Genomic DNA, 15,646 nt, shown 5'->3' with positions numbered 1-15,646 from the left:
GTCTAATTTATTATTCAGCTGTGTATCTAAAGCTCACAACCCAGTTATCTCTTTTAAAGCTGATCTCCGGGTTAAGAAAATATTGTCTAACTACAAGGGGCATTTGTATTCTTACATGAACTTGGTGTGCTTATCTGTGCAGTAATCCAGTGTGAAACGTTGCCTCTGCTCAGATATTACTGCTCTCTCCTTGTGCAGATTAATTTTGTATCTGCACCCTGTTGTAATTTTCTGCAGGCAGCCTCAAGTGGGTGGGGCCTACTGGGCCCCTCCCACAGCTCAGTGCAGCACAGTAATGACGTCACAGCTACTTTTAGAAGGGAATATCTGGATTTGCAAAGGCATCGGGTGCATTTATATTCTTTGGGGCTATTGATAAATGTATGTAAATTATTTGTTTCTACCTGGAGTTCATCTTTCAAGATGTAATTTTTTTGTTGTAATTCTTTCTAAAGCTTATCCAATTCCATAGTCTTAGCACTTTAATCGAATACGTGGATGAAGTTTCAGTCCACTTCTTCTATAAAGTAGTACAGCTACTCCTCACATAACAACCTACCTGTTTAACGACCGCTCGGACTTGGTCAGTCAGCCAGTATTAAAGGAGAACTATGGGGTTAAGTCTTTTCCCCATAGTTCTCCTTAGCGTAACGGGAGGACGCAAACTAGCGTCCTCCTGTCACCCTAGGCTCAGTATACCGCTGTAGCTCGCGGTTTACTGAGACGCCGCAGCATAGCGCGAGCAGCTGCTCGCAGTATACTGAGACGCCGCAGCTGAAGCGGATCCCGACAATTGTGCCGGGATCCGCCCAGCTGCGTGACTGACAGCTGGCTCTGCCTATCTAAAGGCCGAGCCAGCTGTACCCGGGCCCTCCCCTGTCCGTTCCGCCAGTCAGCGCTGGCAGATCGGAGCGGGGAATCCAGCCCCTCCCCTGTCACGGCAGAGAGCCGTGACAGGATCGAGAGGTGAGCGAACGCCGGTATCTGTTCGCTCACCTCCCGATCTACTGAGCCGACCTGTGACAGTCTCATTGTCACAGGTCGGCTAGAACTATGAGGTGAGTGGAAATCACTCACCTCATAGTTGTCCTTTAACTACTATAATGTACATTTGCATTTACTTTATCAGTCATGTACTGTATATTAAAGCTGAGTGTCTGTACTAAAGGCTGGGTGTTTTTTTACCTTAATGCATTCTCTGCATTAAAGCAAAAAACACCCAATACTTTTCTAAAACCCCTGTTCCCCCCCACACTTATCTGCAGCTGATAGTATCCTCCGCCACGACCAGGAAGATGCTAGGGGTTCCCCCGAACTTCCTGGTTGTGGGGGAGGGTACTGAGGTCAGAGGAGCCAAAGGGCCCCTTCTGCCGTCAGTCAAACTGTGACTGCAAGGGTGCGGGCGTGGCCAGACGCACACTGTGTGTGTCTATGGACGCACATAGCTAGGTGCAGGCATGGCCAAGAGTACCACAGCAGCCGACTAGCTGATGGAGACACCCATACGAGGGTGGGGGGGTGCCAGTTTGGATACCACTAGAGAATATAAAAATAAAAAAAGTTTTTGAAGATAATTCTGGGCCCCAGAAATAGAAACAATTAAAAAAAACCTGGAGGTTTAATGTCACTTTAACTGATCATCAACTTATTAAAATACAGAGAGCCATTTTTTTTATTCAAACCCTTGGGAGGCATTCAAGTGTCAAATAATTAGCCAAAATATTAGCATCCCAGTATGTTTCAATTTCCTTTACCAATCACTTCTCAAGCTTACAGAACAACAATGTTAGGTTTCTCACACTTTCATCCACAGCTCATGCAGCATACTACCAGCATTAACTCTTAAGGGGTTGTCAAATCAAAGTTCTTAAGGATCTATTGAAGCAATCCTGTGTACTACTCTTTTCCATAGTATACTATTTATTCAATTTTACATCCACTGACAAGACTTTATTTGACTGTTTTATAAAAGAATATGATGTAAATACTTTCTTAGCAGTGTGGAACACACACTGAGCTGGTAAATCAATAACTAGATCCTTGAACATATAAACATAGGAAATACAGCTTCAGGTTGGTCCACTCTTGCCCAAGAAAACTGCTGGGTGCTCATCCAGCTCATTGCTTTATTGTATTCCAAGCCATGTTCTGTAGAGAATATGACACTGCTTTCTATTTTATAATGCCTATATTTATCACTAAATAATCATGTAATACTCTTTCTTGTCTTTAATTTTCGCAATGTCATATGCTCTACCTAAAACCAATCTAGCATTACCCCTTAACTCATGGATGGACAAATTAATAATGAGCCAGTCTTTCTAAACAAGGAGCCAGAAGGACCTTTTTAGGAGCCAGCTCCATTGGCAACAACTAGAGGAAACCTCAAAAGTTGGGCACCAGCTGTAATTTTTAAGTAGCATTGGCTACCTGGCTCCTGGAATTTCTCCAGCCCTGCCTTAATCCCTTTCCAAAAATATCTCATACATTACCTTAGATTACATTTAATTACCTTCTTTAGTACAAACCCTATGCCTCCAAAGTTGTAGCAATATTTCCAGTATCCAGCCACCAACAGTATTCACACTCGCACGCCTAGGTCCAGGCCTCTACTATACTAATGACATCACTGCTTGTACTGATTAATCAATGGGCCAGATTGTGTTTGCTGATTGCAAGTTTATCATACTGTAAAGCTGGCCATACTCCAGTAGCATTTTTTTTAAAATTAGTTTTCAGAATGTTTGTTTGATTTGGTAAAAGTTAAGGGGTCAAACCAACAATTATTTTTAACTGTAGTGGAGACAAATATTGAAGGAGCAGTATAGAAAACATAGTTTCATAGTATTTGAGGTTCAAAAAGACACAGGTCCATCAAGGTCAACCTATTGCGTCTATGTGTGAAAATCTGCATGTATATGAGTCCTTGTGTGATCTTGTTTTTTTTTTATTTTTTACGGGTACCTGTGCCCCTGTATGTTATGGTCTCCGAGGAAATTGTCCAAAGGCTTTTTGAATGATTCAACACTCTCAGCTGATACCACTGCTTGTGGCACTGACTTCCAGATCCTAACCGCTCTAACTGAGAAGAAGCCCCTATGCTTCTTGTGGTTAAATCTTTTCTCCACCAATTTTAGGTGGTTGCCTCTAGTCTTTGTTATGGAGTTTACCGTAAAAAGTTTATTGCTGATGTTGCTATCACCATTGAACATCTTGTACATAAAAAGCATGTCCCCCCTTAATCTCCTCACTTCCAGCGTGAACATGTTTAAATTTAGTAACCTTGTCTCATAGCTTTGGTCCTCCATCCCCTTAATTAGCTTAGTTGCCCTCCTCTGGACTCTCTCCAGCTCAAGGACATCCTTTCTGTGGATTGGTGACCAAAACTGGACCGCATACTCCAGATGAGGCCGAACCAGCAATCTATAAAGTGGCAAAATGATAGATTTGTCTCTACAGTATCCCAGATAGCAAGGATAACTTACTACAAACTTGTGGCAGGGTGAAATTGTAATTTTCGTTAACTTGCTGCACATATTCCTGGCAAGTTGTAGACTTGCAGAACACTCGCAGCACAAGTTCTAGTTGACACTTTTTGAATTTGTAGCAAATTTGCTTGGCAAGTCTACAGCAAGAGTCCTGCAGGTCTTAGCAAGAGCTCTGCAAGCTCGCTGGTCTGGAGACTTGCAATGTAGACTTGCTGTAATTGTGCAACAAAATTGTGAAGCTTGGCAAGTCTGCAATAGTTTAGCAAGTCATTTTCAAACTTGCAGCTCAATTGCTTGCTGTCTGGGATATTCACTTTTTAATACAAGACAGTATTCTGCTCGCTTTGTTTGCAGCAGCCTGGCATTGCAAGCTATTATTCAATCTGTGGTCTACAATGACCCCCAGATCCTTTTTCATTTTTTGACTTCCCTAGTGGAGTTCCCAAAATGTTTCTTGATTGAACATAATTCTAACAGTGAGTGTGTCTTTTGTTGGAGAAACTGTTCATTCCAAAATCAAATATTGAAATCAAACAAAAGTTCAAACAACATTCTACAAGTCTCTGAGGACATTATAGAATGTTATGAAGAGTATGAAAATTGTACATAAACCTACCAATGTGTGACTAGCTTTTTACAAAAACTGTTACAAAAACTGTCATGTGAAACTATGAACCTGTTACACTGCCTTATTTTTACTACATTTCTAAAAAAACAAAAGAATATACAATGTTTTGCTAACAACTTATTCTTATTATTTAAATGTATATCTAATATTAACTTTCATTTAATTTTGTTTATTCCTACAGCATGATGGCCAACCATACTGTCATAAGCCATGTTATGCGATTCTTTTTGGACCAAAAGGTTTGTTTTAAACTCTCAGTGGAAAAAACTTCACAAAAAAAGTGTACAGAATGTAAATATTCTAAATTCCTGTTTCAAAATAGACTGTGACTGAAGACTCCAGCCTATGTATTTAAATTCTCAGAAATTGTAAACCTAAGAATTTGTCTTTTATGTCAAAAGGGTGCACATTTAAAGAAATATTTTAAGGGATTAATTCCTGGACAAGTACCTAGACATCAGCCAAAGTGTTATTTTAAAGTGTAACTATAGGCAGAATAAAAATGGACATATATGCTGCAGTCTGTTACTAACTTAACTAAACTAGCAGTTTTGTTTTCTTAGTCCTCCTGTAATATAGCTTTATTGCCATTTGGTCCTGCTATTAGATTCTTTTTCCTGACCTCTCGTGGCAGCATATGAGTGGGTAGTCGCTGCCCCTGGAATACCTTACAGGGCAGGATTTTAATAAATCCCACTCAGTCGCTTGCCAAGGTGATCATTTTCGGTCCTCCTGTCTGTAGAATGACTTCTATACTCTTCCCTATCTAAGCTATGGTAAATTCATGGTGGACCATCAACGGTGGCTCCTTCTGATGAAGTCCCTGTGTCTGGGTATCTAAAGGAGCCCCATCAGGAAACCCTGTCTGTTGACCTCCAGGGGTACAGGACTCTTCCGCAATAGTGGTAGGTATGCGAGAGGGGACCATGCTGCTGGGCACACACAGCTGTGCTCTCCATTGTTGCACAAGCACAGTATCGATGTGCACTTAGCACACTGGGCCACCAGTTATTAAGGTGCCTACTGCACAGGTGCAGGATGCCATTGGCCATTTTGTCGTAGCCCTATTGAGGACAGTACTAGGATCACCAAAAGTCAGGTTAACAGATGCTGCTCGGCGTTGAGTTGCCCAGCGACTGTGTTGTGGGAGCCCTATGTGGCTCTCACCTGGAAATTATGGGGATAATTTGGCACCTATTTAAAGTAGAGGAAAGTCTTCCCCTATGAGGCTGCCTATTAATTTTTGCTGCTCTGGCAACAGGTAAAACGCTCTCTACAAGACTCTTTTTACTCCTTTCCCTCTTAGTTTGGGTGAGATTCTTATACTAATTGTGTACCTTCGCATTATAGGTATTTCTACCAGCATGACGCATCGGTCATCCTATTGACAAGACCAGCCTCTGTCTGTTTCTGTTTCAGCCCAACAAGCCACTGCTGGATGGCAACAAAATCTTAGACAATAAGTGACAGTTGCTGGGCTTGCTCTAACATTGCCTTACCAGGCAAATCTCTTTGAGAAACTTGGTTTATGGAGGTATCAAGTGATAGGGACACAGACAAACAGCAAGTAGTCTCTCTCATTAAAGAAGCCATTAAAAAGTCCTAAAAAAAAGACACCTTTCTAGACTGTCTACCTGCTTGCAAGCAGAATGCCTTTCACCAGGTGTTCACCCAATCAATTGTGTCTTCAGGGAGGACTCATCAGATCTTTTGGATCAATATGAACAGCAGGAGTCAGAGTTCTCTAGGTGTGGGGGGTAATTTTAGTTTGGCCTAACCCTATATTAGGGCTGTTAAACAAGCACTGCAGTGGAATAAACCAGCAGAATCCCCATAGAGGGAAAAGCGGTATTACAAGCCCTCCTAACACCCACACACTGCAGGTGGAATGCCTTAGAGCTGTGGAAAACATAAGGGACCCAGAAGGCTGACAGATTTCTTCTCCCCCTCAGGGATGAGGGAGAGACAAGATGGTGCTGAGACTTTGAATGAGCTCCTTCCAACAGCTGCTCAGTCCTCACAGAGCCCTCTTTCCAGCTCTGATATGAAGGAAAGCGCTGCTGCTCATTCTCCCTCTGCTATGGATTTCAGATAATGACCTGCCAGTTCTCCTCGCTGTCACCATGTACAAAGGGTTCAGTGAGTAATACGCAATCAACTGCCTTACACAAGAGGGTACAGGAAGAGCCCTGATCATCACTCCCTATTAGCAGACCTTCCTGCCTTCCTCCTTCTGAACATCCCATTAAACAGATGCTCCTGTGTCTCCGAAAAGAGATTCAAACCAATTTAAACACTACATTTTCTGAACTACAAACTCAGGTCACAGACATGGAGGAACGTACTCATGGCATAGAGAGTAAATAGAGGAAATATGCTACAGTGCATAGTGAACTGGTTGATGCACATAAAGATGCACTCTAATTTAGAATATTCTTGTTTAAATTGCGGAACTGGAAGAAAGGTGCAGGAGGAACAGCATTCGTTTTAGGGGTGTCCTAGTGAACTTAATTATTTGCAACAGTTCTTCAAAACTTTACTTCACATTATCCACATGAGCTCCTTATTGATAGAGCTCACATGATTCACAAACCGAAGCACCTGCCACTGCCAGACTCAGTACCCTGAGATGTCCTGGCAAGGATTTGTTTTTTTCACATAAAAGAATAGCTTCTGGTAGTTACAAGGAACATGACATCTCTCCCTGAGCCTTACACACATTTTTCTGTTTACTGGCATTTCTCCAAGTACTGTGCAGAAGCGCAGGGAATTTGCCCTCTTCCCTACTGTACTAAGAGATAAGAAAATCTCCTATAGATGGGGTTTCCCTACAAAGCTGCTAGTCTCTTATCAGTAATTCCCATCTTGACACCAGCTGATGGTGTAAAACTCCTTCTCCACAAATCCCTCTTTAGAGTGATTCAGCTTCACATATATCTGATGATTGGTGTAAAGCTTGAATCACCTTCCACATATTGCACTCTAATATTGCTATGCCAATTTCCAGCCAGTAGATGGCAACCTGGTTGTTTTTCTTTAGACTCGGTCATGCTGCTTGATTTGATTCATGCCCATTTTCATGGATAACTGTGTGCTATGCACACTAACACTGGCTCCTTTTGGTTTACTATTTAACTGTTTGATGGCTGTCACCTGTTTTTTTTTTTGCTGTTATCCATGTATTGACTATTTTGCTATTGTTCTATAATTTCACTTTATAGTTAATGGATTTACTGTTGTGTATTACTTCAAGATTTATGCCTGTATTTGAATTTTTGCTTTTCACCAAGGACCCCCCTTCCTGAGCTGTTATATGTATCGCTCCTCTCAGTGCCTTTCCCACAACACTAGGACTATTAAAATTAGCTCTTTGAATGCCAAGGGACTTAATAGTCAGTATAAGCGCTCCTTACTCTGCAGAGAAGCTATCACTCTTAAATGCGAAATTCTTTGTGTTCAAGAAACACATTTTTGCAAACAGAATCCACCCTTGCTGAATAAATGTGAACAATCTCATCAGGGACAATCCATTATTTGCAGGGATTTTAATGAAATGATTGACTCTGAACTTGATAGTCCAGTACTGCTAGGCGAAAATCACCCACACTTCATACGCTCCTTAACTGCTCATGATTTGCATGATGTATGGAGGTGCCTCCACAACATGAAAAGGGACTATGCCTTCTATTCACATACCAAAAACTCTTATTCATTTTTTGATATGGGCCTTGTAGACAGGTACATCCTGCAACAAATTCCTAAAGCAGATATAGGTGCAGTCACATGGTCTGAACATGCCCCGGTTTCAGTTGACTTCTTTGCTAATTCTGCACCCTATCCATTTACTGTCTGGTGACTGAATGATAGCCTTTTTGTTAATCTAATCTACAGGGAACATGTTACATTTAAAATGTCTTCCTTTTTTCACATCCTCAATTCAGGATATTGTGGAGGTGTGGAGTGCACATAAAGCATTAGAGGTCTCCTGATTAATATTAGCGCCCACAAGAAAAAAAAGCAAAGACAAGAGGTATCGGACATTATGGACCAAATACATACTCTAGAAAGGGCCAACAAACAGTAAAATAACCAAAACCGCGCTTAGGACATATGGAATTCCTATCACAAACTCAACTCCTATCCCTAATGCCTAACTGCTTTGGCTCATTCTACTCCTTCTTGTATAATCTGAAAGACTTCGAACGTACTAACAACCCCTCAGCATCAGATTTCCAGAGATTTCTTGACACCCCGAATCTCCCTAAAAGTTATTCTGAACAACTTTCTGCCTTATCAGAGCCCTTCTCCTTAACTGAAATCTCGAAAGTAAATAAATATTTTTCTGTTACACAAAGCCCTGGGCCCTGACAGTTTCCGTGCCGAATATAAGACTTTTGGAGCTATTTTAGCACCTCATCTATGCAGCATCTTGAATGCAGCAGCAACATCTGCAATGTTCCCTAAGGAATCACTTGAGGCTCTTATTGTCATAATCCTGAAATTATAACTCTATGGGGTTGATTTACTAACCTTATAAACACGCCACGAACAAGTATACACCTCTGTAGTGTGTTCCCTCCCAGCATGGTCTATTGGTGGAATCTAGACACGTTTGTAGTGTGTACACTAACCATTTTTGTCTAAACTGTGAAGCAGCATTATATATGCATCATGTGCATGATTTTTCCATATATGGCATTAGTGGAAATATGCTTTTAGAGACTTTTTGGTTGATAAATACATTTGCTGTGTAAAAATCACACGCACCTAGTGCGTGCGTGTGTTTAGGTTAGTAAATCACCCCCTATATCTCTGCTAAATACGGATCTTAAGATCTATGCAAAATGAATAGCTAATAGTTTGCTGCTGATAATCCCTAAATTGGTACACCCTAACCAAGTGGGGTTTGTGGCGAGGTGACAAGCCCCTGATGGAATCAGGAGACCCACTGACCTTCCAAAATTGCTTCCCTTCTACGCTCCTTAGATGTAGAGAAAGCATTTGGCCGGGTGCACTGGGGTTATTTAGCAGCGGTTTTACAGAAATTTGGACTGGCAGGGTTTATTGGATCAACTATTAGTGCTCTCTATAATACTCTCTGCGCCCATGTATGGACGTTGAGTTTACTATCCCAGCCATTTAACATTACCAATGGATGCCTTTTGTCCCTGCTGATATTTGTGTTACTTGTGGAACCCTTGGCAGAATCTGTTCTTTCTTACACTGACATTACTGGCCTTAAGATAAGACAACCCAGAGCATAAGATTGGCCTTGATACTGATGATGTACTTTTTTCCCTAACAGACCCCTTACAATCTCTTCCAGCTGTCCAGGATACATTGAACATTTTTAGGGAATATCTCTCTATATAAAGTCAATTATAGCAAATCACAAATGTTGGCTATAAATCTCTCACCCATGCTCCAGCTCACTGTCTCCCACCTTTCTCCATTCTCGTGGACTCCATCCTCCTCCCTCCTGTATCTGGATATTCAACTGGCCTCTCTTTCTTCAAATTTTTTCATGTAAACTACACAGCACTCCTAGCTTAAAGTAACACTTTATGCAAGGACCTTCAAACCATCCCAGCTTCTTGGGCTGGCAGGATTAGCCTCCCTAAAAGTTTGATACTACCTCACATTCTGTATTTATTCCAGGCTTTACATGTCCAATTTCTACCATCTTACCTTTGGAAACTACAGTCAGTGGTTAACTGCTACATTTGGGAAGTTAAAAACCCCCGGATACCAAAGAAGTGCCGTTACACCCCAAGATCAAGAGTAGGTATGTGTTCTCTTGACTTATCATTATAGAACAAAGCCTCCATATTGGACCAAGCCAAGCATTGGTGGACCTCATCCTTGGATAAACTATGGGTAAAAAATTAAATCTGCCATCCTAGATTTTGATGTCAGATAGATGTTATGCTCTATGCTCTTAGGGCACAACCCTCAAGAAGTCCTTTATGGATGCTGTCACAACTGTGACTTAAACCTGGAACGCCCGTTCAAGTTCGTCCACCGTCAGCCTCAATACATTTTTATGTATTCCGCTATCTACTTTGGATCTTTTCTTAACAGACCTGAATCTTCATTGCTGGGTTTCCTCAGGCATTCATACAATAGGAGACCTATATACTAATAGCTCATTGGACTCCTTCGAGATCCTACAATGCAAATACGTATTCTCCATCAAGGAATTTTACAGAATACCTTTGCATTAGACATTTTCTCTCATCTTTGTGTATGAAAGACAATCATCACACGAGGAATATCCTGTCCTTCAAAGATAACAGGACCAATCAAAAAGGAATGTCTACGGTATTTCGAATCATAGCTGAACCAAACACAAACGTAAAACTGGACACTATGGAATGGTAGGAAAAAGAACTGAACTTTTCATTGTCGGTTCAACAATGGCATTATACAATATGCTGGCCCCAAAAGGAATCCGAATGCATTACTCATTGGGAATCTTTACAGAAAATTCTGCACAATTTAGTATTACACCCCCCAATGATTAGCTGCAATCTTTTCAAATCACTCTCCACGCTGTAGAAATTGAGGTCATGTGGGCTCAATATGTGAAATCTGGTGGAAATGTGGGAAAATATTCGCTTTCTGGTCTGGGGTTTTCAAATTCATATCCTTGGTCACTCATGTGCCTACTACTGCAGACCCTGTCCTAGCACTCTTAGAAGTTGGAATCACCTCCTGGCTGCACAGAACCCAAACACATTCTTAATGCATGTGCTCGTAGTGGCTAGACTTTCCTTTACTTGACTATGGAAAAATGCAGAATCTCCCTTGTTAACTTCTGTGATTTCTACACTCAACATCCACACTCACATGAAGCTATCTTCTGCAAAAGCAAACTGGTTAGGATGAATTCCACTCTAACTTGTTGGCTCTCAGACAACCATTGGCCTATTCAGGCTTAATGACTTGATTTCATTATCTTTGACTCTCGCTTCTCATCTTTACATGCGTAACCAATGTTTTTTCTGGTTTGTAAGGTGGTTACTCTAAGGTACATGACACTGTTTCTAGATATACCATATTGACACAAGATTTATTGCTTTGAGTGAGATTTCTCTGTTTACCCCGTACCTTCTGTTTCTCCCCTCTTTGCTCTATCCCTCTTTTTCTTCTCCATATTTCTTTCCTCACCGCCCTGTGCCGAGTATTGTGGTTCCCATTAAAAAAGGAGACATTTCATTCTGCTGGTTAATATTATTCTGCAGGTGAATGAAGTCATGGTTATGTTATCAGGATCCACATGACGCTGTATTTTCTTATGCGCAAGATAGTACTTTTTGGATGGTATCTTGAAGTGGTGTCTCCTCTTGTTCTACTCTATACCTTATGTTTATGTATTGATTTGCACACCTGCTCCCTGGATTTGTCTTATATCTTTTGATAAAGATTTACAGGTTTAAAAAAAAAATCCAGTAGTTGCAAAGAGTCTGAGTAGCTCTACAATCTTCACACCTGAAAGCATCAGTGTCCCAGGATTTATGGGTCAATGGTGTAGACCATACTCATGTTCAAATGGGGCCAATGGCACAGTCTGCCTTTTCAAGTGGGCTTTCTAGCTCAGTAGAATTCTTTACATTTAAGTCAATTATTCAAAATCACCTGATCCATGAAGTTGGGTCGCTGGTTGTGGACCCCAAGTTTAAAACTCTACAACTCTTTTCCACTAACCTCTGTCCAATGGGTTTCCATAACAACAAACAGATATTGACCTGACCTTAGTATGCACAATACGAGGTCACACTCCATCTGGTGAGTGTGGAGAGTTGTGTAGAGCACAGTGATTAATTTGATTATCAGTCACTGGATTGAAGATTTAACACATATCAAAAGTTCATTTAAATGTGGTGTTTCTTTAGGGAACTTAATATAGGTTATTTTTGGAAACCAGGCTGTTTTATGTTTCAATATTGACCACATTTATATTGTTAGCATTTTGATTTCTTTGATTATTAGCACATAAGATTTGTGTTTTTTTCATATTTAGTTTAAAGCGCTGTGTAAAACCTTTTGACAATTTTTTGAGATCACCTTATACAGGCATCACACATCTACTAGACATTACACTCTACAACACTCGAGCATGGTCTTTGTTGTATTTACCATGGCCCTTAATACTCTACCTGTGGCTTATTAACTGCCTTAGCATGGTGCAAAATGTATTCCCCCTCCACTGTAAATCAACATTCTCCGGCAAGTTCTCTGATATATGTAAGTTGGCTTTAAAATATTTGTATTCTCTAAAATACATGTTTAAATTACTTTAATACTTTTTCTGAGGGTAGTATATTTGATGTAGTCCAAGCAGAACAGTCATATATATACATACTGTATTTGCTGGCGTATAAGACTACTTTTTATACTTAAAATCATCCCCCAAAAATTGGGGGTCGTCTTATACACGGGGTATACAATGTATACCTTTAGTTCGTTTAGGCCAAGCTGGCCCAAAATGAACATCCCTAATCTGTCAGCCAGCTGGATGTGCGGTAATACTGTATGTACGGTAGCTTCGGCTACATATAGTAGCTGAGCCAATCACGGCGAGCGATGTACACAACCTCTGCCAATCCAAGCAAGCTTTGTATTCATTAATAGAATACATTGCTCGCCATGATTGGCTCAGCGCGGTATACTGTATGTAGCTGAAGCTACCGTACATACAGTATTACCGCACATCCATCCATGATATTTTTAAATGGTGTTGCCTCGGAAGTGGGGTAGCCTTATATGACGAGTATAGCCCAAAACCTATGTTTTAAGTGGAAAATTAGGGTGTCGTCTTATACACCCAGTCGCCTTATACGCCGGCAAATACGGTATTTGTTTTTGGTTAGCAAAAATCAAAACCTTATTTTCTGTTTCTGTCATTCCTCCCTTATGTTCTGCAGGTTAGGACAAATGAGATCTATATTAACTTTAAATTCCTCTATTTTCCCTGTCAAAGATGTATTACATGCTGTAATTCCTGCCACAACGTGAGGTTACACGTTTCAGAGTAAGCTTCAGCTGAGGCTGTGTGTGCACCACTTCTGGTGTAAAGAAGGCTCCGGTTGCCATCTCATCGATCCATGCTGGTGAATTCTTTATGCTATTCAGCGGCTGTTTGCTGCTTCTCGCTGCTCATGACTAGATGCTAGAGTGGTTTAGGCACTTGGAAGTGTGATAATGGGGCTGTAATGGCTTTAAGTCTGCAGGATGGCACAGGATAGAGAAACTCTCAGTGGGAGCTCAGCAGCAGTTTTCCATGCTGGTAGTAGCCACGACCCCCATTCATTTATTTATTACCTAGTGATAATTTGACCCTTGAGTGTGTATATATTCAAGCAAGTTCAAGCTTGCTGCAATGTAAACTGCTCAGCCAAAGGAGACCCTGACAGATCTCTAAGTAAATTAAAACAGCACTCCCCTCCCCTACAAAAGAAGAATATGGCATTTTACGAAGCCAGGACTCTAAATAAATTAAACCGGAACACCCCTGAAAAAGTTATATTCTCCTCTCTGGCAGCCCGTGTCTCCTACCTCCCTTCTATTCCAGTGCTGTAACCTCTTCCAGTGTCTTTTAGCATTTGAATCTTTTGGTAGGAACGAATGTCATTGTCCCCCTCTATGCACTGATCAGGGCTGGTAATACTGTTTCAGGTTTCAGTATTGCAGAATCGGATTGCACAGAAGGTTGTGAGCTCACTCAATTTCTTTCAGGATCAACAGGGATTTATTTGTAAGGTTTTAAAGAAACAAAACATGTGTACTGTACCTGTATTGGAGAGATGTCCTAAATTTTTTTTTACTGGACAAACACTTTATATAAGTTGTGACCTTTCCCACAGTCTCCCTGCACTTCTGTTTAGAGCATTGGAGATTTAGAGATACTCAGGGCCGGTGCTAGACTATTTTGGAACCACTATTTTGTGGTTCCATCCTCTGACTCCCTACATCACTGCTGAGTCTCCCTTCATGGCTAAAAATGCATTCTGGTTTCATGCACTCAGCCGATAAGCATCCAAGGTTGTTTGTAATTCCTTGCTGCCACTCTACATCAATAAGTGAAACAGGGAGAGTAGTACTTTGGTGTACATAAGGCAACCAAACATAAAATATACCACTGATCCACCAATGGAAACACTCTAAAAGTACAACATGTAGACAGTGAACAGAATAATTAAAGCAATAGATAAATAAATGATGCATTGTTTTAACACATGTCGTTTTCAAAATAATGTTTAGATATATGATTTTTGTGAAAGCAGACTAATTTATTAAATGTGTCAATTTTTAAATTACAGGTGTGAATACGGGGGGTGTTGGAAGCTATATCTATGACAAGACTCCTGAAAACAAGGCTCAAACTTAACATGTTTCTACAACCAAATTGGCTTCACGGCTGAGATGATTTACTTGCTGTAGCTCAACTCTGTAAAAGCCATTTCTACCTGAGAACACCAAGCTGATAATTTAAAATGTACATGTTTTACATTCAAATATTCGATATATTGCAGCTTACCAGTCTTTAGATGTAGTAACTGTATTTGTTTCTGTCTTCAGGCTTTTTTTACTTTATTTTCATCTAGGGATCCTGTCAGTAACACTTTTTGTGTCCTAGTGTGACAATGCTTACTCATTGTACTGTATCTGGTAGAAGCAGCATCGTCACCTTAAGCTGCTTGCTCCTGTTTTGGACTACAGATCCTCTCCCTTCTCAATAACATTGTAAAGAGTACACAAAAGTGAACTGGGCAGGGCTGATAATACTGTTTTTGGTTTCAATATTGCAGAAACCGATTGCACAGAAGGTTGTGAGCTCACTCAATTTCTTTTAGGATCAACAGGGATTTCTTTGTATGGTTTTAAAGAAAAAAAACATGGGGACTGTACCTGTATTGGACAGATGTTCTACTTTTTTTTACTGGACAAACACTTTATATAAGTTGTGACCTTTCCCACAGTCTCCCTGCACTTCTGTTTAGAGCATTGGAGATGTAGAGATACTCAAGGCCGGTGCTAGACTATTTTGCTCTCTAGGCAAGACCAGCTACTTGCACCCCCCCTCCCGTGGCGCAACCCCCAATCCTGCCCCCTTGCGCAGCCCCCTTCTCCTGTGGGTAAGCTTCTGTAGGCGATAAGTGGATTAATTTAATTTGAAATAGCCAATAGCAGACTGGCTAAAGAAACCCCACCCGCTGAGCAGAGGAGCGATCCTGAGAGAGAAAGTTGTCTCTCAGTTACGCTCCTCTGCTCAGTGGGCGGGTGCAATAGCCAGCCTGCTATTGGCTTTTGCAATTTCAAATAGATGGGGGCACCGTGGGGGGTGAATGGTCAAGGCTGCGCCCTAGGTAGCAGTGCGCCCTAGGCGGCTGCCTAATTTGCCTAGTTGCAGCACTGGCCCTGGTGATACTGCAACGTGAAGGACATCCTAAAAGGGATGGGTTCAAAAAAAGGTAAAGAGACTCTGAAAAGGGATGAGCAACTCATAAAACTTTTTCTGTGATATCTT

The 15,646-nt window shown here is 41.0% G+C and overlaps 1 protein-coding gene across 1 annotated transcript in view; it reads left to right on the top strand.

Annotated features, from left to right (window-relative positions):
• CRIP2 (cysteine rich protein 2) overlaps positions 1 to 14,623 on the top strand; it is a 45,733-nt gene extending 31,110 nt beyond the window's left edge. The window contains exons 7-8 of the mRNA XM_018567927.1: positions 4,298 to 4,355; positions 14,439 to 14,623. Coding sequence (XP_018423429.1) covers positions 4,298 to 4,355; positions 14,439 to 14,506 — 126 coding nt within the window. The 3' untranslated portion in view covers positions 14,507 to 14,623. The remainder of the gene's footprint in view (positions 1 to 4,297; positions 4,356 to 14,438) is intronic.
• Positions 14,624 to 15,646: the final 1,023 nt, after the last annotated feature.

The sequence above is a fragment of the Nanorana parkeri genome, unplaced genomic scaffold (assembly GCF_000935625.1).
Source record: "Nanorana parkeri isolate BGI_ZX_2015 unplaced genomic scaffold, ASM93562v1 scaffold1116, whole genome shotgun sequence".
Classification (NCBI taxonomy): Eukaryota; Metazoa; Chordata; class Amphibia; order Anura; family Dicroglossidae; genus Nanorana; species Nanorana parkeri.
This window is presented reverse-complemented; position numbering and strand designations above follow the sequence as displayed.